General features: G+C 42.8%; 1 protein-coding gene across 3 annotated transcripts in view; it reads left to right on the top strand.

Annotated features, from left to right (window-relative positions):
* The first annotated feature begins 2,354 nt into the window (after nucleotides 1–2,354).
* The window catches only part of PIEZO1 (piezo type mechanosensitive ion channel component 1 (Er blood group)), a 167,996-nt gene continuing 143,004 nt past the window's right edge, over nucleotides 2,355–27,346 (top strand). For 2 of the 3 annotated variants that reach the window (XM_069738931.1, XM_069738932.1), the window contains exon 1: nucleotides 2,948–3,160. In XM_069738931.1, the coding sequence (XP_069595032.1) occupies nucleotides 3,097–3,160 (64 nt within the window). In that variant the 5' untranslated portion in view covers nucleotides 2,948–3,096. Of the gene's footprint in view, nucleotides 3,161–27,346 lie in introns of all 3 variants that reach the window. The other variant, XM_069738930.1, reaches the window with a different exon arrangement.

Below are 27,346 nucleotides of genomic sequence, written 5' to 3'. Positions count from 1 at the left end.
TGTTGTGGTAGAGCATTCCAGAGTAGGGGGGATGCACGAGAGAAATCTTGTATGCGATTGTGGGAAGAGGAGATAATAGGGGAGTAGAGAAGGAGATCTTGTGAGGATCGGAGGTTGCGTGCAGGAAAGTACCGGGAGACGAGGTCACAGATGTATGGAGGAGACAGGTTGTGGATGGCTTTATATGTCATGGTTAGGCTTTTGTACTGGAGTCTCTGGGTGATGGGGAGCCAGTGCAGGGATTGACAGAGGGGAGAGGCCGGGGAATAGCGGGGGGACAGGTGGATTAGTCGGGCAGCAGAGTTTAGAATAGATTGGAGGGGTGCAAGAGTGTTAGAGGGGAGGCCACAGAGCAGGAGGTTACAGTAGTCAAGGCGGGAGATGATGAGGGCATGGACTAGGGTTTTTGCAGATTCTTGGTTTAGGAATGTGCGGATCCGTGAAATATTTTTGAGTTGGAGGCGGCAGGAAGTGGAAAGGGTTTGGATATGTGGTTTAAAGGAGAGATCAGTGTCAAGGATTACCCCAAGACAGCGGGCTTGTGGGACTGGGGAGAGTGGGCAGCCGTTTACTGTAATGGATAGGTTCGTTGGGGAGATCGCGTGAGATGGGGGAAAGATGATGAATTCTGTTTTGTCCATGTTAAGTTTTAGAAATCTAGTGGAGAAGAAGGATGAAATAGCAGACAGACATTGAGGGATTCTGGTTAGTAGGGAGGTGATATCTGGTCCAGAGATGTAGATCTGTGTGTCGTCAGCATAGAGATGATACTGAAAGCCGTGAGATTCTATGAGCTGTCCCAGGCCAAAGGTGTAAATGGAGAAGAGCAGGGGCCCTAGCACTGAACCTTGTGGGACTCCGACAGATAGGGGGCGAGGTGAGGAGGTGGTGTGTGAGTGGGAGACACTGAATGTTCGGTCAGTTAGGTATGATGAGATCCAGGATAGGGCCAAGTCTGTGATGCCAAGGGATGAGAGGGTTTGTAGTAATAGGGAATGGTCCACTGTGTCAAAGGCAGAGGACAGGTCCAGGAGGAGGAGGACAGAGTAGTGTCGCTTGCTCTTGGCGGTTAATAGGTTATTATAGGTTAGTAGGTTATTATAATGGAATATAGGCTGAACTGGATGGACAAATGTCTTTTTTCGGCCTTACTAACTATGTTACTATGTTACTATGAGATCAACCCTCCTAAGCTCTTTACATGGTCATTCAGGTCTTTAAAAATTAAATAAAATGATACCTTGATATCTGAAATCCGTTGTCGTCTTCAAGAGAAATCCACGTTTTTCCTAATATGTAAATGAGATGTTAGGATCTCTGGGCCGGACATAGATCTCCCTGAGAATCTGTATCCAGAGCTTATTTTATATGAAAGGGGTCGTTACCAGGGTGAGACAAGTCATGACTGACAGTCTCCTCTTCTGATCTACATATCTGACGCTGGTAATGTCTCCTTTCTTATAAAACAAACTCGGGAGACAGATTCTTGGGAAGATCTATGTCCTGCCCAGAGATCTTAACAGCTCATACATATTAAGAAAAACACAAATTTCTCTGGAATAAAAGATCGGATTTCAGATATCAGGGTATCATTTTATTCAGCTTCATATGACCTACATGACCATATAGACGGCTTAGGATGGCAGATTCCCTTTAACGGTCACAAAATATATCACCTTGTCTTATATTTGATGGGCAATTTGTTGCATTCACTTCGGCCTAACTTTACACCACCTCTTGGTCGGTTTACCTTGTGCCACTCTCTTGATCTTACATTGAGGCCGGGTTCACACGGCTTTACTAAAATTCCGGTATGGAGGACTGGCTGTGGGTGCAGCTCATGGTCCTTAAAACGGGGCGATTTCTTTATTGTCACACAAACCACCAGTTAGTATTAGGTCACTGTGCTGTCCGCTGGCCTATATACTCGTCTGAACAAGCCCTTATTGGGTTTCCACACATTTCTGACCTCTGGGGGTGAACAAACAAGTTACCATTTACTGACTGATAACAGGGAGGTTGTGAAATAGTGAAGACCTTAAGCACAAAGCAAATTAGAAAGTTGCAAAAGTTTCAATTTTGTAATTCTGAATCGTTGACGTGTCTTAAGAGTTAAATACATTACGTATGGACTAGATATTGTTATCACAGCTGAACACCCTGCACAGCACAGCTCTGTGCTATTGCAGCAGGCGTGACATACAAATAGGTGGACACTAGGGGGCGCTGCTTGCAAACTTTTTTTTTATGCTTTTTTGGGGGGCATGAAATGATAGAAAAAAACAAAGTGAAAGAAAAAAAAAAAAACAAGCACAAAACTGCCTAGCTGAAGCCAAGAAGTGCACACAGCCGGTGACGCATGGGGAAAGACTCAGACAGCAGCAGCAGCTGGTAGCAAGGTATCCTGGTGACACTGCATGCCTGGGCATCTGTAGCAGAGTCAGAAAGGAGGAAGACTGGCAAAGCAATGAAGACTGGACTTGGGGAGGCAGAGATGGCTCAGCAGGTGGCACCGAGTGGGGGATGCCATCTGATTGCAGTAGAGCACATGCTGGCAGCACTCTGGTAATTCCATACTGTGTGTGATGACAGCAGCAGAGGGTGGGGAGTGGGGCAGAGCCTGGCACTGGTGGGGGATCCTGCTCACAGGGCAGTGCCCCCCTACACCCCTCACCCTGCAGGGCTGGGACTGTTATTTGGGTGTTGCCAGAGGCTTTATTTGGAAGGAAGTAGGTAGGAAATGCTAAGGGAGGAGACTGGTCCTGTATAAAGGCTGTGAGTGAGTTAGTGAGACCTGTAGAGGGGGAGCCCCCATGCTGAATAACTCAGGGGGAGTGACTAGGACAAGACTCAGAAGTTGCACAACTACTTGGAGGATCCTCATCAGATCTGAAGAAAAGGAGGAGGTGCTGCTGCTGCCCTGGAGGTGTGCTGCTGTGCTGACCTGTCCTCCATGTGCCACACAGGCTGCACTGGGCACCAGCACTTGGATGGGGACTTGGTCCTGAATGACACATGGCCTGACAGGGCCCCCACACCTTCCTGTGCTGATCCTCCACGTGGGACTGGACGTTATTTACTTGCTGAAGTGTGACCATGGAGCTGCAGGTCCTGTGTGGGGCTTTATTCTGGGTCCTACTGCCCCTGGCTCTCCTGGCAGGTAAGGACCACCAAAGCCTCCATTGCTGCTGGCACACTGACAACATACAGTGACCCTGCCATTATAGGATCTCCTGTACTCAGGGGTTGTTTTACTATTTACTGTACAACTCAAAAGTTACTATTTATTGTTTATGTTTAGTATTTGTTACATCCATGCAGTGTCCCCCATAGTCAGGTCCTCCTGTAGGTCTGTACAATGGTCACTGAGGTCTATTGCCCAAGTCAGTGTCCGCTGTCTTCTTCTAGGAATGGCTGATATCATCCAGTATGTGAATGCTTGTCCAAGTATTTGTTGATGGGAGATGCTGGGATATGTAGTTCCACATTAGCTGGAGAGAAAAAAATATGCAGACCCTTTGCAAAATTGTTTACTGGGACTTGTACTTCTAGACTGTCAAAGGGGGAATGGATGCTGGGGGTTGTAGTTTAAGGCTATGTGCACATGTTGCGGATTCTCTGCGGATCCGCAGCATTTTTTGAGGTGCAGAAACTCTGCAGATCCGCAATTGATTTACAGTACAATGTAAATCAATGAGAAAAAAAAATGTGCACACTTTGGGGAAAATCCGCTGCGGAAACGCTGCGGTTTAAAAGAAGTAGCATGTCACTTCTTTTTTGTGAATCTGCAGCGTTTTTGTACCCATTCCATTATAGAAAACCGCATGGGTAAAAACCGCAGCAAAAACGCACAAAAAACTATGCGGAACCGCACAAAAAGCGCTACGGAACTGCAGGTGCGTTTTCTGCCAGGAGAGGCAGAATCCGCACCAGAAATTCTTAATCTGCAACGTGTGCACATAGCCTAACACTGGAAATTTTAACCTGAATTGTGCCTATGTTTACTTGACTGTATTTAGGGGTGGAGGGGGGGAATATGTGATGGAACAACATTGGCCCAAATATTTTTTTTTCACATGTCAGGACTGTTCAGATATTATTATTGTGTTTTAATATTTTTTTGTTCTTGTGAAAAAAAAAAAATCACAGCTTGCACTAGTCGTTCAAATTAGACTTGTCTTTTCTGGGGAAAAAAATCAAATCCTATATGGATCAGTCGTACAGCATCCCATTTTTACAGATACATTGCCATTCTTAACATGGAAACTGTGTTTCGGCTTGTAAATGTATTCATTTTTACACATCAACAAATAATAAATCTGTGGATGAAAAATTATAAATTTTTCCAGATTAATATATATAATATAATATTGCCACGCCACGTAGTATATTGCCCAGTGACGTAATATATTGGCCAGCCACGTAGTATATTGTCCAGTGACGTAATATATTGGCCAGCCACGTAGTATATTGCCCAGTCACGCCATGTAGTATATTGCCCAGTGACGTAATATATTGGCCAGACACGTAGTATATTGCCTAGTGACGTAGTATATTGCCCAGCCACATAGTATATTGCCTAGTGACGTAGTATATTGCCTAGTGACGTAGTATATTGCCCAGCCACATAGTATATTGCCTAGTGACGTAGTATATTGCCTAGTGACGTAGTATATTGCCCAGCCACGTAGTATGTTGCCCAGCCACGTAGTATATTGCCCAGCCACGTAGTATATTGCCCAGCGACGTAGTATATTGCCCAGCCATGTAGTATATTGCCCAGCCACGTAGTATATTGCCCAGCCACGTAGTATATTGCCCAGCCACGTAGTATATTGTCCAGTGACGTAATATATTGGCCAGCCACGTAGTATATTGCCCAGTCACGCCATGTAGTATATTGCCCAGTAACGTAATATATTGGCCAGACACGTAGTATATTGCGCAGCCACGTGGTATATTGCCCAGCCACGTAGTATATTGCACAGCCACGTTGTATATTGCACAGCGAAGTAGTATACAGCACAGAGCCACGTAGTATATTGCACAGAGCCACGTAGTATATTGCCCAGTGACGTAGTATATTGCCCAGTGACGTAGTATACAGCACAGAGCCACGTAGTATATTGGCCAGTCACGTAGTATATTGCCCAGCTACGTAGTATATTGCCCAGCCAGGTTTGTCACAGGTGAAAAAATAAACATATACTGACCTTTCCGAGGGCCCTCTGTAGTCCACAGCAGGTTCCGGTCCCAGGTTTGGTATGAGCGCAGGACCTGTGATGACGTCGCGGTCACATGACCGTGACGTCATGGCAGGTCCTTCTGCCACCGGAACCTGCAACGGAAGATGGCGGCCGGCGCGAGCTGCAACGGAGGGTGAGCATAGCAGGTTTTTTTTATTATTATTATTTTAAACATTACATTTTTTACTATTGATGCCGCATAGGCAGCATCAATAGTAAAAAGTTGGGGACACACAGGGTTAATAGCGGCAGTAACGGAGTGCGTTACCCGCGGCATAACGCAGTCCGTTACCGCCAGCATTAACCCTGTATTAGCGGTGACCGGAGGGGAGCATGCGGGTGACAGGCACTGACTGCGGGGAGTAAGGAGCGGCCATTTTCTTCCAGACTGTGCCCGTCGCTGATTGGTCGCGGCAGCCATGACAGGCAGCTGGCGAGACCAATCAGCGAATGAATAACTGTGACAGACAGAAGGACAGACGGAAGTGACCCTTAGACAATTATATAGTAGATATACACACACACACACACACACACACACACACACACACACACACACACACACACACACACACACACACACACACACACACACACTTACATATATTATTTATTACAGCTCTGGCCTGGCAAGAAATAAGAGACCACTGCAAAATTTTCAGTTTGTTTAATCTTTCTCTCTATAGGTATATTTTTGAGTAAAATATAAATTGTTCTTTTATTTTATAAACTACTGCCAACATGTTTCCGAAGTTCCAAGCAATACATTTTGTATTTATTTTTTGAAAATGAGAAATGGTCAAAATAACAACCGCAAAAAAATACATTGCTTGCAGACCTCAAGTAATGCAAAAAAAAAAGATCATCATCATTTAGAAACAACAATAATGTTTTAACTCAGGAAAAGTTTAGAAATCAATATTTTGCGGAATAACCATGATTTTTAGTCACAGCTTTCATACGTCTTCGCATGCTTTCCACCAGTCTTTCACACTGCGTTTGGGTGACTTTATGTCACTCCTGGTACTAACATTTAAGCAGTTCTTCTTTGTTTGATGGCTTGATTACATTCGAGAGGTTTAGAGTGGGGTCCAGGTCTGGAGACAGGGCCATGACAGGGATTGGATGTGGTGGTCCTTCATCCACACCTTGATTGACCTAGTTATGTGGCATGGTGCATTGTCCTGCTGGAACAACCAGTCCTCAGGTGTTGATCTGGGGATGCTTCAGCAAGGCTGGAATTGGGCAGGTTAATCTTTGCGAAGGACGTATGAATCAAGCCGCATGCAAGGTTATCCTGTATAAACAGTTGATTCTGAGGACTAGTTTTTTCCAGCAGGACAATGCGCCATGCCACACAGCGAGGTCAATCAAGGTGTGGATGAAGGACCAGCACATCAAATCCCTGTCATGGCCCAATCTCCAGACCTGAACCCCACTGAAAACCTCTGGAATGTAATCAAGAGGACGATGGATAGTCACAAGCTATCAAACAAAGAAGAACTGCTTATATGTGTGTACCAGGAGTGGCATAAGGTCACCCAAAAGCAGTGTGAAAGACTGGTGGAAAGCATGCCAAGACGCATGAAAGCTGAGATTAAAAATCATGGTTATTCCACAAAATATTGATTTCTGAACTCTTCCTGAGTTAAAACTTTAGTATTGTTGTTTCTAAATGATTATGAACTTGTTTTTTTGTTTTGTGCATTATTTGAGGTATGCAAGCGATGCATTTTTTTTTTTTTGCTATTTTGACCATTTCTCATTTTCAGAAAATAAATACAAAATGTATTGCTTGGAACTTCAGAGACATGTTGTCAGAAGTGTATAGACTAAGGCTGCCGTCACACTAGCAGTATCCGGTCAGTATTTTACATCAGTATTTGTAAGCCCAAACCAGGAGTGGGTGATAAATGACTCGGCCGTATCTCGCGTATGTGTGATCCCGGCCTAAGGAGCACCGTGGTGGATAATTAATTGGATTCTTACAGTATGCCATTGCTCTCCGGGAAGATTCGGCAGCGTGATGCCAGATAATCGCAATAGTCCTTAAGATTTTCCCAATGGGAGAATACATTTGCATGAGATAATAGATATCCGCAGTGGATGAGGACAGGCAGGGTGCAGGGCATGTCCGCTGTATTTTCGGTGCTGAGGTTTCGGCCTCATACATAGACTGGTGTGTAGGCTCACTACTCAGGAATGTCTGTCCCAGCTGATGCATCACTCTGCAGGCAAAGGCTTGAATTCAACCAGTAATCCATAAAATAACAATAATTGGCCTGGGGGTAATTGAGCTGCTTGTGAAACTGAGCTTCATTATCATGAGGATCATCTGAGAGCTTGACATCACCATTGTCTCACACCTCCACTTTAACTCTTTTTCTTCCTTCGAATAAATTTTGGTGAATTCACACGTGACGGATCTATTGTGAAAAAAAAAAAAAACTTCCTATTCAGCTAAATGGGGATTTGCAAAATTCAAGTTCTCTCTGCAAGAGGGGGAAAAAATTATCCTGAATGAACGGGACTGATTATATCGGTCTACAGTTTGGACTTACCTTAGGCCGAGTTCACACTTGGCGTAATACTAGCAAAGTGGATGGCGAGACATGCAGCCGCGGGGACTAGAACATATTTTTCGAGCACGCCGAAGACACTCGAGCATGCTCGGATAACACTTTTATTTTTCTGTAAGTGGAAATCACAGATGGTAAAGAAAATTGACCCCCAAATAACCCATGCACACTCAGCCCATTTTCTTTGCATAAGTGAAAAACGATGTCTACAGGAATCCTTTTTATGGGATTTGCTGTGGATTTGCAAAAGATGAAATCCAAGATCATGTCTGTAGGAAAAGTTGCCATGCGCCTGGTACATCTGCAGTTCTGGTCAATTTACCCTGCAGATTCTTCTCCCGCACAGTGTCAATGAAATTTTACCAACTGGCCCAAGTTATAGTATGCCTCTCCCAACCCGGCCTAATACAAAGCGTATTTTCCCGCAGATTTCGCCCCGTGTATTTCAAAGGGTAAAATTTTGCAAAAAAAAAAAATTCTGCGGCATTAAACAACTTTCTATAAATGTAAATTCTGCAGCACAAGTTTCTTTTTCAGTATAATGTGGATAACGTTTCTTTAATATTCGGTGGACGCCAGGATTTTTCGGCCCCAAAATCTGTACCGAGAATCCATTGTATCAGTCTCTCGGCCACGTTCACATGTAGCGTAAATACCGCGCTCTTTGTGCAGAAAATCTGGTGCATTTAAGTAACGTGGATGAAACTTTATGAAAATGTTTATATATATATTTGATTGAACTCCAATTATTATTTTATTTTTTTTTGTCTTTAGCTAGTTGCACTTTTAAGTGCAAAATCAAATGTTTTCTGTACTAAAAAAAAAAGTAAAAAATGCACCAAAAAAATTAAATCCGATTATTTTTTACGTATTTTGCGAACAAAAAAAGCAACACATACGGGACAAGTGATTGGGGTCTTCAAAACCCAATCCCACTTGTATCTGATTTTCTTGCAGCCTTTTTTATTATTATTATTATATTAGCGCCATTTATCCCATGGCGTTTTACATGTGAGGCTTCCTATAGAGGCCTCTTGGGGCCATTGTCGCGTGTGTTTGGCCATGTGTAGCTATGCGGCACAGGCTCCTTTGTTAATGCACCTGCAAAAGCTCATGATGTCCCAGATGATTGTGTCATTTATGTTCCTGTGCACGGATCACTGCCACTTCATCACTACAAAGCCGGAGCGCATTCATTGTGGATCAGCCGGAATCTGCACAGAATACAGCAATGAAGCTGGGAATTCACTGCGATTTGAGCTTTGGCTCATTATACAACTCTGGCTCCATTTAGACGTCCGTGTTTCGCCTACTTGTTCTGGGCCCTTCACGGATAGGACACGCACTCGCTATAGTCTAGGGAGCTGTTCACATATTGCAGAAGAACCTAAAGGTGTCCAACTTTAATCCAAGGCTATGGGCCCCTTTAAAATAAATAAATAAATCACATTCCCAGTCCATATTTCATGAACCGTTCAAGAAATTTCCATAAAATATAAATATAATATATATAATTTTTTTTTTTTTTTGCACCAAACGTTAATGGAAAAAAAGTGGACATCTGGATGAGCCCTTACCATTACTCTCTAGATAGTATTTAATCTGATAGATCAGTCAGTAACTTTTAAAGGGAATCTGCTATATATTCAGAGCAGCATAGTATAGGGTACCCGTGTCTGATTCCAGGGATGTTTCACTTATAAGGCTGTGTATTGTGGTTGCAATACTACAATTAGTCTTTTATCAGCAGGAGATTAACAGTAAAGGACTTCATCTCACGTGCAGACTAGTCTGTGTAACTCCGCCCCCACCACTGATTGGCAGTTCACAGTATACGCTGCCAATCAGCAGTGTGGGCGGGGTTATACACAGCCTGGAAGTCATAGCTCTGCCTCTGCTACATCTACATCAGACAAAACAGGGATTCTATCAAAAGTACACCAAGCAGCTCAGTAAGTGACACATCACCAGAATCGGGGTCTCTTGCCCTATATTATGCTGCTCTCAGATTATATAGAAAAATACTGCTCCACAACCCACCTGAAAAAGCTCTGAGAGTGGATCTATGCATTTCTATCTAAAAAAAAAAAATGTGTATTTTTCCTCTGTAGAAAATAATATACCAACAAATGTGGAACAATTGCTGGTCTGCTAGCATTGACATTCATCATCCTACTTCATCCCTGCAGCAGACTTGTACCTTCCATTGATATTATAGGCACAGTCCTGCCCTGCGGTAATTATGTATACACTGCTTTTGTCACGGGTTTGCCATGGGAACGTTTATTTGTCATTGCTTTTTTTTTTTTTGCCCATTGACACCCTCGACACTTTGTATGATCTGCCAAGTTTAGGCAAGAAGGAAAGTGACAAAAGGTCAAAATGTGTTTATGGCTTAGAAATAAGTTGTCAGTTTTCATTTTGGGTATCCTCTGATACTGCCCCCTCCCCACCCGTCATTTTGTTAGCGATCTCAAGTCATATGTGACGGCAGCTCATATGCAACGTGTATGTTTTACTGCCTGTTTAGTGTCACAAATCCTAAATTGTATGTGACATGCAAAAAAAATTGTAGCATGAAAGACCTGCCGCCCCCCACAAAAAAATGGAACTGAATTTTATGCTGCTGTGAAATTCCTTAAAGGGAATCTGTCAGCAGGTTTTTGCTGTGAAATCTAAAAGCAGCATGATGTAGGGACAAAGAGTCTGATTCCAGCGATGTATCACTTATTGGGCTGCTTGCTGTAGTTTTGATAGAATCCCTGTTTTTCTTTGCTGTGGGTGTCACCGTGATCTGATTGCTGAGCTGTGTATAACCACACCCACACCACTGATTGGCTGACTGCACAGAAAGCAGCCAGTCGATGGTGGAGGGCGGGATTACGCAGATTAGCTGGACTGCCTGGCACATGTCACCTAGTCCTCTAGTGATCTCCTACTGATGAAACACTGATTGTATTGAAACTACATCAAGCCGCTGAGCAAGTGACATATCCCTGGAATCAGTGTCTCTTCCCCTACATTATGCTGCTCTCAGATTAAAAGACAAAACCTGCTGACAGTTTCCCTTTAACAGACCCATTTTAGACAAGTTCCATTAACAGTAACTTCCGAACATCGGTCACAATAGTGCTGCTTTGATCTACAGCCTGCACTTTATAAGTAAAACTTTCCAAGAAGTGAAAAGTTAAAGAAATTGCAGTTATGAGCTGAACTTTCTATTAGTGATGTAGTAATTGTTCTCTTCAATCAAACCACAAGAGTTTTTTTTTTTTTTTTACCATGACTCAAAGAATTAATACTGTGTGATCCCAATGCACCAGATGGAGTGGGAAACGACATCCAAAATGCTTCATTGTGAACAGGACATGTACAGTTTTTTGGTTTTTTTGGGTGGGGGGGTTTCGTATGACATGTAGAGTGCGCTCCTGGGTGTTTTTCATTTCTCATGCCAGTTTGGCCACTTTTTGCTCTGGGGAATAAAGCCATGCAGTGCCATATATCACAGTTTACTGCTGCTTTTATGGGATGAAGCTGGCATTACACCTGACTACCGTCAGCCCTAGGAGCGCTTGGTTGTTCCATCCCATCAGCTCCTTACCATGCATGTTGATTTCAGTGGGAAGAGATAATATAAGCCTAACCTCTTTTGGAATAAAGGATGGGTCATATCAAAATCCAACATGCCCAATCCTCCTTCTTTTCCTCCTCCCCAACCTCGATAGCTGCCATTGGGGAGAAATTAGGATCCTATACCAGGCCATAGCCAAGCTTGAAATACACTGCTCAAAAAACAAAGGGAACACTAAAATCCCACATCCTAGATATCACTGAATGAAATATTCTAGTTGTAAATCTTTATTCATTACACTAGATGGTGGCCTGATTCTAACGCATCGGGTATTCTAGAGTATGTATGTAGTTTATTTACGAAGATTTTAGAATATTACAATTTATACAAAGAATTCGGCTGGCCGGGCGCGACCAATTAGCGAAGCGTGGTTTAAATCCCGCGCCTGTCGCTGATTGTTCGCGGCCGGCCACGTAGTGTATAGCACTGCCCACGTAGTATATAGCACTGCCCACGTAGTATATAGCACTGCCCACGCAGTATATAGCAATGTGGGCACCATATCCCTGTTAAAAAAAGAAAAGAATTAAAATAAAAGTTATATACTCACCCTCCGACGGTCCCCGGATCCAGCCCAGGCCTTTCCTGCTCTTCGCACGCCGCTCCGATCCCAAGCGGCAATAACACGTGATGATGTAGCAGTCTCGCAAGACCGCTACGTCATCTCCGGTCATTGCCGCAATGCATTCCGGGGACCGGAGCGGTGTGCGAGGAGCGGGAAAGGCCTGGGCTGGATCCAGGGGCCGTCGGAGTGTGAGTATATAATTTTTTTTATTTTTTTTAACATAATACCATATGTTTTTACTATTGATGCTGCATAGGCAGCATCAATAGTAAAAAGTTGGTCACACAGAGGGTTAATGGTAGCGTTAACGGAGTGCCCTACACCGCGTTATGCCGCAGTGTAAGACAGTCTTTTTAACGCTATGTGGGCACTGACGACAGGGAAGGGAGGGGCCAATTCGCGGCCGGACTGTGCCCGACGCGGGATTTGGGATTTCCGTGACAGGCAGACGGAAGTGACCCTTAGGGTACCGTCACACATAACGATATCGTTGCTTTATGTGACGTAGCAACGATATCGTTAACTAAATCGTTATGTGTGACAGCGACCAACGATCAGGCCCCTGCTGGGAGATTGTTGGTCGCTGGGGAAAGTCCAGCACTTTATTTTTTCGCTGAATTGGCGTGTGTGACGCCGATTCAGCGATGTCGTCACTGGTAACCAGGGTAAACATCGGGTTACTAAGCACAGGGCCGCGCTTACTAACCCGATGTTTACCCTGGTTACGGTTGTAAATGTAAAAAAACAAACACTACATACTTACATTCCCGGTGTCTGGTCATGTCCCTTGCCGTCAGCTTCCCGCACTGACTGGTGAGCGCCGGCCAGCCGTAAATCAAAGCACAGCGGTGACGTCACCGCTGTACTTTACGGCCGGCGCTCAGTCAGTGCTGGAAGCTGAAGGCGAGGGACCTGACCTGACACCGGTAATGTAAGTATGTAGTGTTTGTTTTTTTTATATTTACAACGGTAACCAGGGTAAACATCGGGTTACTAAGCGCGGCCCTGCGCTTAGTAACCCGATGGTTACCCGGGGACTTCGGGATCGTTGGTCGCTGGAGAGCGGTCTGTGTGACAGCTCTCCAGCGACCACACAACGACGCTGCAGCGATCGACATCGTTGTCGGTATCGCTGCAGCGTCGCTTAGTGTGACGGTACCTTTAGACAATGGAATTAGTTGAGAACAATAAAACCTAAAAATTATCAATGTAAATCACAACTAATATCCCATGGAGGTCTGGAGTTGGAATGATGCTCAAAATCAAAGTGGAAAATTAAGTTACAGGCTGATCCAACTTCTGTGGAAATGCCTCAAGAAAAGGAAATGATGCTCAGTAGTGTGTGTGGCCTCCATGTGCCTGTATGACCTCCCTACAACGCCTGGGCATGCTCCTGATGAGGCGGCGGATGGTCTCCTTAGGGTTCTCCTCTCAGACCTGGACTAAAGCATCCGCCAACTCCTGGACAGTCTGTGGTGCAATGTGACGTTGGTGGATGGAGCAAGACATGATGTCCCAGATGTGCTCAATCAGATTCAGGTCTGGGGAATGGACGGGCCAGTCCATAGCTTCAATGCCTTCATCTTGCAGGAACTGCTGACACTCCAGCCACATGAGGTCTGGCATTGTCCTGCATTAGGAGGAACCCAGGGCCAACCGCACCAGCATATGGTCTCACAAGGGGTCTGAGAATCTCATCTCGGTACCTAATGGCAGTCAGGCTACCTCTGGCGAGCACATGGAGGGCTGTGCGGCCCTCCAAAGAAATGCCACCCCACACCATTACTGACCCACTGACAAACCGGTCATACTGAAGGATGTTGCAGGCAGCAGATCGCTCTCCACGGCGTCTACAGACTCTGTCACATGTGCTCAGTGTGAACCTGCTCTCATCTGTGAAGAGCACAGGGTGCCAGTGGTGAATTTGCCTATCCTGGTGTTGTGTGGCAAATGCTGAGCGTCCTGCACAGTGTTGGGCTGTGAGCACAACCCCCATCTGTGGACGTCGGGCACTTAGACCTTCCTCATGGAGTCGGTTTCTAACCGTTTGTGCAGACACATGCACATTTGTGACCTGCTGGAGGTCATCTTGCAGGGCTCTGGCAGTGCTCCTCCTTGCACGAAGGCAGAGGTAGCGATCCTGCTGTTTGGTTGTTGCCCTCCTACGGCCCCCTCCACGTCTCCTGGTGTACTGTCTTGTCTCCTGGTAGCGCCTCTGGACGCTATGCTAACAAACAGCGAACCTTCTTGCCACAGCTCGCATTGATGTGCGATCCTGGATGAGCTGCACTACCTGAGCCACTTGTGTGGGTTGTAGAGTCCGTCTCATGCTACCATGAGTGTGAAAGCACAACCAACATTCAAAAGTGACCAAAACATCAGCCAGAAAGCATTAGTACTGAGATGTGGTCTGTGGTCCCCACCTGCAGAACCAATCCTTTATTGAGGATGTCTTGACAATTGCCAATAATTTCCATCTGTTGTCTATTCCATTTGCGCAACAGCATGTGAAATTGATTGTCAAGCAGTGTTGCTTCCTGAGTGGACAGTTTGATTTTCACAGAAATTTCATTTACTTGGAGTTAGATTCTGTGAAATGTTCCCTTTATAATTTTTTTGAACAGTGTATATCAGGCCATAGCCAAGCTTTTACAAACTTTTCACATGCCAGAAGTTTTGACCAGGATGCTGAAACCCCCCTACTGATCTTTAAAACAGGCGAGCAGAGCTACTCTACAGAAATCTTCTTCATCCTCCAACACATGGCTGCACTTCTTCTGCCCCTTTATTTTAGCAATCAGTGGACCCGGACCCCCAACAGAATCAAAATATCTGACATGTCAGGGTGCAGTTAATGTCTTCAGAAGCTGTGACTATATCCCACGGTTGGTGACAATAACTTTATTTCTTCTGACTCCTTCCCGCCCAGAGCAGCGATGAATCTCGTTCCTTTTGCATTTTGTTTGTTTTATTAATTCGCCTTTTGTGCTTTTACACCAATCTCCTCTTATCCCTGAGCAAACATTATGTGGCTTCTATGTAAAGTGTTTCCAAAATCGCTGCACACAGCCCTGCGGTGCACATTAACGCCAATACATCTCATCTGAATCGCTATACAGATAGACCTTGGGGAATTGCTCGTGTTGCCATTCCCTAACATTTTTCTATTATCGCTCTCTCGAATGTGAGTGATCCTATAGTAGGGAAAGGGGAAAATGGCTTGTAAGCTGCACCCTGTGTTCCACTGACAACCAGTACAGGTATCAGGTAATTGTAATGCGCGGGGAAAAAAAAAATAAATAAATAAATTATATATATATATATATATATATAATTTTCTACATGTAAAGGAATGATTTGAATAATTAAGCCGGTCACAGTCATTACATAGAAGGGGTCTAACTTGGCTCTTGAAATGAGCAGTCGGGCAGCCCCCTTTACTCACAGAATTGGTGACGTGCCCACTCGGGGGAACTCTGTTCTGGGTTGAGCACAAGCTGGTATCAGTGACGACCCCCCCCCCATTGGAGCAAATCTTTTGCAATCTGTTAAAATAGTACATTTCAGGTTTAATGAGATGTACCGGTATGTGTATATAACTTTTGGGAGAGAGGGTATCCCTTTATTCTAAATTCCCACGGTGCAGGTTTTCCATTCAGCTGCGTTTTTACAGTGCTGGTGTTCTTCTAAGAAATCTCATGCACCTGTTGCTTATTTCCTTGCAGACTTGACATTTCAGTGATTTTACAGCATGTTTCACAAGTTTTCAAATAAAATGGGGGGTGGGGAGAAATATGCAAAAAAAAACGCACGTGCTTTGCGGATTGTTTTTTTGCTGTAGAAAAATGCAATTTTTTTTTCTTCACATACCTATAGGCTCCTTTCCCTCTCAGCTAGTTTTCTTTCCAGCAAATCTGCTATGGATTTTTTCCCAAAAATTCCAAGTCCCACGTATTACATTTTGCTGCAGCTTTCATCCACATCACTGCTGCATTACTCTGTGAATTTGCCTCTGGTGTATTCCATGCAGCAGTCCCACGGCCAAAGCTCAGCGTGTCCATGTAATGTTACACAGGACCTGCAGCTATTTTGCCAAATTAATGATATGGGGGAAATATGTATTCTAAAATAATATATTTAGAAGTTATATAATACGGTATATACAAAATATATTATCTATCTGTATGTGTCCTCAATGATGACAGCTAGGAGATCGTATTGTATAAGGGTGATGTGTGAGGACCCCCGGTAGTAGATATCTGACGTATTCTCCCTGACGTGGAGGCGTTACTGAACATGACTTTTCAAGAGTGGCTTATCTCTTCTCACTTGTGCAGTAACCACTGCAACCTTCAAGATGGACACCGAGGTTATCACCAAATTGAAGTGTTGACGTGACTGTGAAAAATGGGTTGATGCCTTGGTTTGGCAAGGAGTCAACTGGGATTATACAGAAAGGTCCATAAATATTATTGTAGGCACTTCATCAACTAGATATAATGAGATTCAAACTAAATAACAGGTCGAATAGAGAAGAGATCCATGATGAAAATATATACTTTTATTTAAACAATTAAAATCCCAGAAGAAGCTGGCGTCGAAACGCGCGTCGGGATGAGGGGGTGCCGAGGTGACCTCCATCAGCAGAGCTTCTATTTGCCTCTACACATTCAGGTAACAAAACGGCACAAAGCACTTTACCACTGATATTAACCTGCCTCCTCCTTCATGAAGGAGTGAAGGTCACTTGTACAGGGAAAAATATCACTTGATCCCCATTGGACCTCATAGCTTGTTAGAAGAAGACAGCAGAACCATCCAACAGGATAAAATCAGGCAGCTTTTCTACATTTCCACCCCCTTCAAAAAAAATAAATAAATAAAACCATGCAAGAGATTTTGGGTGATGCAATGTATTATGGCCACCATAAACAAGAGGGAAAGTGTGTCCTGGTAGTTGTTGGGAAAGAATTTTCGGGCATGTTGAATTTTGATGCCTGATCGTTCAGGGCTTCTGCCGGTATCTGTTTGCTGCAGTGAAAACGCATGTATGCTCAGTCAACGTGAGCGTGTGTATATGGTGGAGAGCAGAGAAGTGGCTGGACAAGTATTCGGTTGATGGTCACCTAAGGTGTATGAGCACCTTAATTTGCAAGTAGTATTGGGTATGGGCACCCTCTTATATAACTTCCGCATTAATACATCTGCTAGATGGTCTGTGGTGACCAGGATGCAGGTGTCTGGAAACTGTTTCTCCTCCATGTAAAATAAGAGGAAATGATACCGCTGGAGAAGTAAGTTTTGTATCAGATTGCGGGAAGATCGAAATCCTTCAGTAAAACACCCCACGAGATGTCGTCTGAGTCAGACCAAGTGAGTCAGAGGGCGCCATGCAGAGAGGAAACCGGGTTATGTTACTCTTCTTAAAGGGAAGCTACACTAGACAATGCGGCGAGGACAGGACTGCTCTGATTTCTGAGTTCTATGGTCATACTTTCTCAATTTCATCCCTGTGTCGTAAACCATTGGGCAGATTCGTCTTCTAAATGAAAATCTAGATCGGATGGAGCAGGGAATATTTATCATGTATTCATGGACCTGCATTGGTGAGTGATCCAACACTCGGATCAATATCGGACAAGTCTCCGTGCTTTTGTGTAGACCACTTGGTGCATGAAGCTAATCGCACATGTGGACTACCCGTAGACTATGAAAGGTACGATTACCTAAAATATGGATAGCACTTGCATGAGAAACTAATACCCAGTTCAGATTATGGGTTGAACAGTGGGCAAATTCCTGTAAAGTGGACAGCTAAAGGGCGAGGTGGAGCAGCATTGGAAGGACTCCACCCAACAGCACCTCATGAGTCCACTTGGAGAGGGTTGTTTTGTTTAGTTAAATAATTTGCATTGAGAAACTCCAAATACAGAATTTCCATTTTTCAAATAACCTAGATAAAGTATCTCAACTTCAATTCCCTAAACCCAACATCCCAGAGGACCATTTTCATTTTCAAAGCAGTTCTAGAATAACTGAGTATACAATTTGTAGAATGGGGGAGAAGAATGGAAACAGAGGCCTAACAATTAAGGGATAGCATGGTAAATATTCTCTCAGTAGAAGATTTGTGGGCAGCCTTGGCGTATCCTACCAAGGACTCCATGTCTTATGACATTTGACGAAAACGTTCTGTTTATGATGGATTCCTCTTTCCAACCAGATTATATTATTTACCCCTCGTTGTAGTTCTCCTATAGATGGAGGTTGTGTGTCTCGCCAATGAAATGCAAGAAGTCTACGTGCCGGGAATAAGATCTGAGAGATACCTATGAATAGGGGCAAGTCGGGATCCACTCCATCTTCATATAATCCAAATATACATATACGGGGATGTGTTAACAATTAAACTTTTAAGGACAGAATTTGTAAATAATTGTTCTATCGACCAATCAGAAAAAAACCCTTTAACTTTGATCCTTCACCCAAATTAGGATTATGCTATAGTGGTGTGAATTTGGCAAATGTGTTTCTCCACGAGGAATCCACGCGAGAAAGCGCCCCATAGAATGAACGTAATGCACAACAATGTCAGAACGCCATTGCTACGTACATGTTCCGTCTTCTGTCTCTTCAGGGTTCGGAAGCCGTCTGCTTTTTATTCTTGACATGATAGAGTAAGCCGCTTCAGGAAAACGACCGGCGGTGTTTTAATGGTGCAGTTCGCCTGGGAAAACTCTGCAGCTGCATCGGCGTCTAAAAGCCGCTGTCTGCACATTGCCTTAGGCTGGGAGTGGAGTTGGGCTACATCTACCATAAAGAGTTCATTGTGTTGTCCATGTGTCACCTTCCAGGAATTTCGACACCATCCTAGTGCATGATCCGAGCTGGTGCCGCACTGCAGCCGGAGATGCCTTCACCCTTTTTTAGAAGTTGTGAAATGCTCATTAGTACATTGATCTCTGGCTGTGTAAAGCTCGGTACATGGCTCTATACCTTTACGCTATCTGTCGGAGGTGTCTTTTTGGCCCTACTGCAGTCACAACCTTCGCTGTGGGTTTCCTCCGGGTACTCCGCTTTCCTCCCCCACTGAATAGACATATTAGTAGGGAATAGGAACACATGGGCTACTTGCACAGTGAACAAGTCTGTATGATCATGTTCACACACCACCAAGAAACCTGAAGACACAAAAGAGAATAGTGAAACCAAAAACACTCAGTTTGAAAAAATGTTGCAGTAATCCGCAAGTGCTAGTAAAAGATGTAAAAAACAGGGTATTTGGTTGATACGTTTTTTGCAAAAAATGTATACTAAGCTGCTCTACCAATCTTCACGGTATACCCTTATCAGAGCAGTCCTAACTAATGTATGCAATCCCTATCTGATGTATTTAAAAACCTGATCATCTGTATATAACCTGCTCTGATAAGGGTATACCGTGAAGATTGGTAGAGCAGCTTAGTATACATTTTTTGCAAAAAACGTATCAACCAAATACCCTGTTTTTTACATCTTTTACTAGCACTTGCGGATTACTGCAACATTTTTTCAAACTGAGTGTTTTTGGTTTCACTATTCTCTTTTGTGTCTTCATATTAGTAGGGAATGTAGATTGAGTACCAATGGGGACAGTGATGATGTCTATAAAGCACTGAGGAATTAATGGTGGTATATAAGAGAATAAAATAAATAAGGCATGCAGACCCTCAAAGGAGTCGGATAACCCCGGATTGCGGTCCATCTTATGCGTATGGCACGGATATATAGAAACCCAGCCTGGGCAGGATGGTTGCTGAGAAGTTGGTCTATAGTGGCCAGTGTGCAGCTGTGTTTCTCTTTTTTTTTCTTTTTTTTTTTTTTTTTTTATCTGAAAATCAGATGCTTTATTAAGATCGGAATATTAGGGCTCATGCACATGGCCATTACTTAGCCTCCAAATTCATACCAGCTTGAACTAGAAGTCCGATCTTGTTCCTTATCTGCAGAGAAACTCTTATCAGAAAGAAAGTTCCAGCAGTTTCCAGCCTGCTGATGTTTATTAATGTGTTAGAAGAATGAGTTCCTGGAGAACTGGATTTCCTGGATTCCAGCTTGTTGATGAATACATTAGGATCCCGGGTTACGTACGGCAGGTCATGGCTGTATACATGACTGTGGAGCTGACGTATAGGTCTGATTGCATGCAATTAACCTTATTCGCGTTGCCGAACATCTAAAACCTAATCTTCTCAAACTGCATTCTCCATTTAAAAAAAAAATTATATATATATATATATATATATATATATATATATATATATATATATATATATATATATATATATATATATATATATAAATATTATTTTTTTTTTTTTTCCTTGAAATTTTTGGTAAGAGCTTGCACTAATCTTAAGACACGGATCGGCAAGCGGATCTGGACTGCCACCATTTAACTTGCACTTACCACCTTAAACATGGGTGCAGCTCTCGATGATTATTCTTCTTCCTTAAGGCCCTCATACACCCTAGACTAAAGTTGGTGGGTTCAATTGACAGTCTAGTGTGTATGGGGGTCCCAGAGAGATGGTCGTAGGGGACATAGGAATTCAGCAAATTCCAAAGACTTCCAAATTCCAAAGAATTCAGCAAAGACCAAAAGTTTCGACACACCTTCTCATTTAAAGATTTTTCTGTATTTTCATGACTGTGAAAATTGTACATTCGCACTGAAGGCATCAAAACTATGAATTAACACATGTGGAATTATATACTTAACAAAAAAGTGTGAAACAACTGAAAATATGTCTTATATTCTAGGTTCTTCAAAGTAGCCGCCTTTTGCTTTGACTGCTTTGCACACTTTTGGCATACTTTTGATGAGGTTCAAGAGGTAGTTACCAGGAATGGTTTTCACTTCACAGGTGTGCCCTGTCAGGTTTAATAAGTGGGATTTCTTGCCTTATAAATGGGGTTAGGACCATCAGTTGTGTTGTGCAGAAGTTTGGTCGATACGATACACTTTATTGATCCCGTGGGAAATTATAGTATCACAGCAGCACAACTTAAATCATAAAAATCATAAAAGAATTACATAGTTGACATGACAGTGGAGTTGACAGAAGAACATTATACATTAGAATAGGACATACACAACGAGTGAACTGAAATGTGGAGAAATACACAGCTGATAGTCCTACTGAATAGACTGTTAGCTGCTTTTTTCTTGCCATAATACAAATTCTAAGTACAGAAAAACGAGTGGCCATGATTACTTTAAGAAATTAAGGTCAGTCAGTCTGAAAAATTGGGAAAACTTTGAAAGTGTCCCCAAGTGCAGAGGCAAACACCATCAAGCACTACAAAGAAACTGGCTCACATGTGGACCGCCCCAGGAAAGGAAGACCAAGAGTCACCTCTGCTTCTGAGGATAAGTTTATCCGAGACACCAGCCTCAGAAATCGCAGGTTAACAGCAGCTCAGAGTAGAGACCAGGTCAATGCCACACAGAGTTCTAGCAGCAGACACATCTCTACAACAACTGTTAAGAGGAGACTTTGTGCAGCAGGCCTTCATTGGTAAAATATCTGCTAGAAAAGCACTGCTAAGGACAGGCAACAAGCAGAAGAGACTTGTTTGGGCTAAAGAACACAAGGAATGAACATTAGACCAGTGGAAACCTGTGCTTTGGTCTGAGGAGTCCAAATTTGAGATCTTTGGTTCCAACCACCGTGTCCTTGTGCGACGTAGAAAAGGTGAACGGATGGACTCTACATGCCTGGTTCCCACCGTGAAGCATGGAGGAGGAGGTGTGATGGTGTGGGGGTGCTTTGCTGGTGACACTGTTGGGTATTTATTCAAAACTGAAGGCATACTGAATCAGCATGGCTACCACAGCATCTTGCAGTGGCATGCTATTCCATCCGGTTTGCGTTTAGTTGCACCATTATTAATTTTTCAACAGGACAATGACCCCAAACACACCTCCAGGCTGTGTAAGGGCTATTTGTCCAAGAAGGAGAGTGATGGGGTGCTACGCCAGATGACCTGGCCTCCACAGTTACCAGACCTGAACCCAATCGAGATGGTTTGGGGTGAGCTGGACCGCAGAGCGAAGGCAAAAGGGCCAACAAGTGCTAAGCATCTCTGGGAACTCCTTCAAGATTGTTGTAAGACCATTCCCGGTGACTACCTCTTGATGCTCATCAAGAGAATGCCAAGAGTGTGCAAAGCAGTCATCAAAGCAAACTTTATTGTTAAGTATATAATTCCACATGTCTTAATTCATAGTTTTGATGCCTTCAGTGTGAATGCACAATTTTCATAGTCCTGAAAATACAGAAAAACTTTTAAATGAGAAGGTGTGTCCAAACTAATATATATATATATATATATATATATATATATATATATATATATATATATATATATAATATATATTATAATTTTTTAATTTTTTTTTTTTTTAGTAAAGTGTATTTGATGGCCAACACTGGAGTATTCAACCGAGAGAACATCCCTAACTATGGGAGACTCTGGTGAGATGGCTGCCATCATCACAGAAAGTGTTATGGGGGGACTCGAAGACTGGGACATAATTACCAATAGTGTGAAATTTGAGGGACAACTCGCTCACACCCAAAAAGCGCACATGTATTTCTACCCTTCATGACGCTTTACCCAAGCCTTAAATACTTTTTAGGTTAGGCATTTCTTATTGTATTGCGTTGTGTAGAATGAAGAAAAGATGGCTGATGCTCTCTTCACATTCGCATCATTTAGTTGATGGACATAAAAATTGTGATCACCCTAGACTTGTCGTTTGTACTCAGGTATGAATTGTATACATTGGCCAGGATGCAGGCCTCAGTTATAAATGGAGTGTAGATGTTGCTAATGGCAACCAATCAGCTTGCTCCTTTCATTTTATAAACTACACTGGAAAAATGAGAGCTTAGATCTTATTGGTTGCTACGGGCACTACTTCTAGTCAGGCTTGGTTTCCACAGACAAGGCCTACTGATGTTGTTGAGGTAAATGTTAGCACATCACAGTGTTACTGTGGGGAAGGGGTAGACCTGTATTTAACAAACTGGGAGGAGAAAATTCTGAGGTAAATTATTGAATTTTATCTCTTATACAGTGAAACAATTGTAATCAATTCCTCTCTAAGCATTGTTGTCTAATGCTACCCTTTTTTTATTTATTTAAAGTCCCGCATACTATGGTGAGGATTTACTTAGGCTGGAGCAGTCTGTGAGGTGGGTTAGATTTGCTCTTTAAAGGGATATTCCAATCTCATACTATTTTTTTTTTTTTTTTTTTTTCAATGACCTTTTCATGGGATATGTTATTTTATGCACATATCCCGCAGGGGCTCTGCTGCCCTATGCTGTGCTCAACGTCAGGTTTCACAAGTTTCCTGGCATGAGTGTTTGACATCATCACCCAAGGCCTTTTTAAGGTCTGTTTTGACACGCAGGTGGTGTAGGAGCATTGAGTCATTGATGTGTTTGACTTCCGTCTCTATAGGAGATTTGTCATCTCCGAACGCTCCTGTAGTTTCTACCACTTTCTTGCACTGCTGCCCAGCCGAGTAACCCATCACTTGCTGTAAGCATCACAAACTGCTTCCTACAGACTATTCACATCAGCTGTGGTTTCTACTACCTTCATCTATTGCTTCACAGACTTGGGGTATGTGCAAACAATCCGGAAATGGCAGCACCTTGGATTCAGAGCGTGTTGGCAGTGCTCTGGGTGCAGCGGTCTATCAAACGCTGGTGAATCCTCATGTGTTCACTGAACCATGCGGATTCACTGCGTCAAATACATTCTATGGGTGAAACTTCTCTTGCGGAGACTAGAAGATGCACAGCATATCCAACCCTGCAGGTGTCTGTGGATGCATAGTGGACATGGGAATTCTGTAAGCCGATTTTTGCTACCAATCTGAGAGCGGCATGAGGTAGGGGCAAATACCCTGATTCCAGTGATGTCACTTACTGAGCTGCTTGCTGTCCTTTTGATTGGCTGCTTTCTGTGTGCATGGACAGAAATGTATCAATCAGTGGTGGGAGTGAAGTTGGACTACATGGCAGCAGGTTTAGTAGTCCTGTATTGATAATCTCCTGCTGATTAAAAGGATTTTATCAAAACTACTGGAAGCAGCCCAGTAAGTGACATATTTTTGGAATCAGGGCCTCTGTATCTACATTGATACACTCAGCTTAGGTAGCAAAAACTTGGGTCAGATATCCTTTTAAGAGGGCCTATGGAAAGAGGTTGCCCAGAATGGAGCTAATTTACATTGGCTAGGATTTCTCCTGGTATTCTTATTTGGCTTTTCCCGCTATTGTGCAGTGTAGCGTTTCTAATCTTTTATTACGGCTGCAGATAATATTTCTTGCCCTTTTTGGGATATTCTTATAATGGGGGAATGTGAGAAATCCAACCTATTTGACATCATTGGAATGCAGATGCTCAATCCTTCCACTAACCGTACTCCCACCTCTGCAATCCCAGCACGTTACCAGATATGCCAGACTACAAGCTAGGAAGCTAACTGTATAGTTGGAGCAAATTTTGGCTGTGATTTTAAGCTGCTCCTTAAAAAATATGTGAGACTGGTGAGCCAAGTGCAGTAATAAGCTCTGCTCCATCTGTTTACTGTCTTTGTAATATAACAAGGATGTTGCCTCTGACACAATATAGAAGAACTTGGCAGCCACGCTGTGTAATATAGGAGCCGGCCGATGGATGCATTATTCCATATTCACCTTTCATTCACTGTATTTCTGCCAATATACAGTGCTGTGCAACAGTTTTAAGCAGCTGTGAGGAGAAAAGTTGCAAGGTAAGAATTCTTTAAAAATAGTTTAAAATATATATATATATATATATATATATATATATATATATATATATATATATAATTATTATTTATTTTTTTTTTAATCAATTAATGAAATGCAGAGTGAATGAAAAAAAAAAAAAAATCAAATCCAGTCAACCGCTTTTTGCATTCATTGGTTCTTCTAGGTACTTGTCACTTGCACATAGTTTTTAAGGAACTTTGCAGTGAGGTTGTTCCAAACATCATGGAGAACTAACCCCAGATCCTCTGTGTATGAGGCTTGTGTAGATCCTTCTGTCACGTGATGTAATCCCAACAGACTTGACAATGTTGAGATCAGAGATCTGTTGGGGCCGGATCATCACTTCCAGGACTCCTTGTTCTTCTTGGTGACATTGGCTGGATGTTTGCGGCCACTGTCCTGTTGCAGAATAAATTTGGAGCCAATCGGATACCCCCTGGATGATATTGCATGTCGGAAGTGTGACACTCGCCTAAAGGAAAGTGCAGCCAGCACAGGTATAGGCATATTACATTTAGAGTAAGTGCGTGGTATATACCATGAAAGCCTTCAACTGAAGGTGCACATTGTGAAGCCTTCGTATACCTCCGATGAGGATCAAACACAATGTATGTAGCACATAATTTTACCAGAAAGCTTTCTATATGCTGACATTAGTTTTGTATAGGCCTTTTAACCTCTTGACTCCAGAGACATAGGCTGCAACTTGCCGTGAATTACAGGACGTGATGCATGTGTGCATCAACCCATAGCTGTGGTATTCCTGATGGGGACATGTTAGGTTTCTCTCACAATGAGCCATTGGTTCATATTGTGCAACAATAATTTTATTGAATCGAAAGGCACTTTTAGGGATTCCTGGCAAGACTCATCTTTCCGGTTTGGACAGTAAAGACGTATTACAATTAGCCAATTAGTATTGCCAAAGACTGATTTATTCAACCCTTTAGTCATTCATTTTATTTATATAGATTAATTTTTTTCCCCGTCTCTTTTCTTATTTTATCAGTGAAGGATGCGCCTATTGCAAACTAAAAAGAAAGCTGGAACTGAAAGTGGTTTCCAGGGCTGGGGACTCCTAAAATATATAATAAATTGGGTACAGAAGTTTAGTGCATGATGTGCTGTAAAGTTTTTCATAAGAATTTGGGAAAGTTATGAAATGTTCTATTCCTGATCTCAGGATTTGGGCTTTTAATTGAGATAAATCTGTTCTGCACTTTATTTACCTGCCCTGTAGTGACCAGGGCTGCGGAGTCAGTCAGGGAAATTGAGGAGTCGGAGGTTTGGCTTACTGACTCCAAAGCCCTGATGGTTTCACAGCCAACGTGTTTTTTTTTTTTTTTTTTTTTTTATTTTGCCGTTAGAGCCAGAAGTGGATTCAAAAAGAATGGCAAATATGAAGATTGCATAATCTTCATTCTTGATGGATCCACTTATGACTTTGGCTCAGAAAACAACCTACACTGTTCCAAGAAAAAAAAAAAATGAAGTGAACACTAACAAGGTCTTCAGAAGCTGTGACTATATCCCACGGTTAGTGAAAATAACTTTATTTCTTCTGACTCCTTCCCGCCCAGAGCAGCGATGAATCTCGTTCCTTTTGCATTTTGTTTGTTTTATTAATTCACCTTTTGTGCTTTTACATCGATCTTGTCTTATCCCCGAGCTTCTATGTAAAGTGTTTCCAAAATCGCTGCACACAGTCCTGTGGAGCACATTAATGTCAATACATCTCATCTGAATCGCAAGAGACTGTTTTCTATACAGATAGACTTTGGGGAATTGCTTGAGTATGCTGTTCAGATAGATATATATATATATATATATATATATATATATATATATATATATATATATATATATATATATATATATATATATATATATATATATATATATATTTTACATTTACAACTGCTTGAGAAAGGTCCATATCTTGGACTGAAACGTCGCACATGGGCCAATAAACTACATTTTACTTTTTCTATTGGAGTGCTGCCTTCATTTTTCTGGCTGGATAATAGCATGAGGTTTGGTACATACCTGGAAGGATTTTTTGCTCCCTTTGTTTTCTTCTGGTGCTGCTTTTGGTTCTCTCTCTCTCTCTCATTGGGGCCCTGTGCTCTTCACAGATAAGAGCAGATTCACACTGAGCACATGTGACAGCCGTGACAGAGTCTGGAGACGCCGTGGAGAGCGATCTGCTGCCTGCAACATGCTCCAGCATAACCGGTTTAGCAGTGGGTCAGTAATGGTGTAGGGAGGCATTTCTTTGGAGGGCCACACAGACCTCCATGCACTAGCAAGAGGTACCCTGACTGCCATTAGATATCAGAATGAGATCCTTGGACCCATTTTGAGACCATATGCTGGTGCAGTGGGCTCTTAGTTCCTTCTGATACATGACAATGCCAAGCCTCATGTGGCTGGAGTGTGTCAGCAGTTCCTGCATGATGAAGCCA

Source organism: Ranitomeya imitator, chromosome 9 (genome assembly GCF_032444005.1).
Source record: "Ranitomeya imitator isolate aRanImi1 chromosome 9, aRanImi1.pri, whole genome shotgun sequence".
In the NCBI taxonomy this organism is placed as follows: Eukaryota; Metazoa; Chordata; class Amphibia; order Anura; family Dendrobatidae; genus Ranitomeya; species Ranitomeya imitator.
Note: the sequence above shows the minus strand (reverse complement) of the source record. Positions and strands in the feature narration are given on the sequence as shown.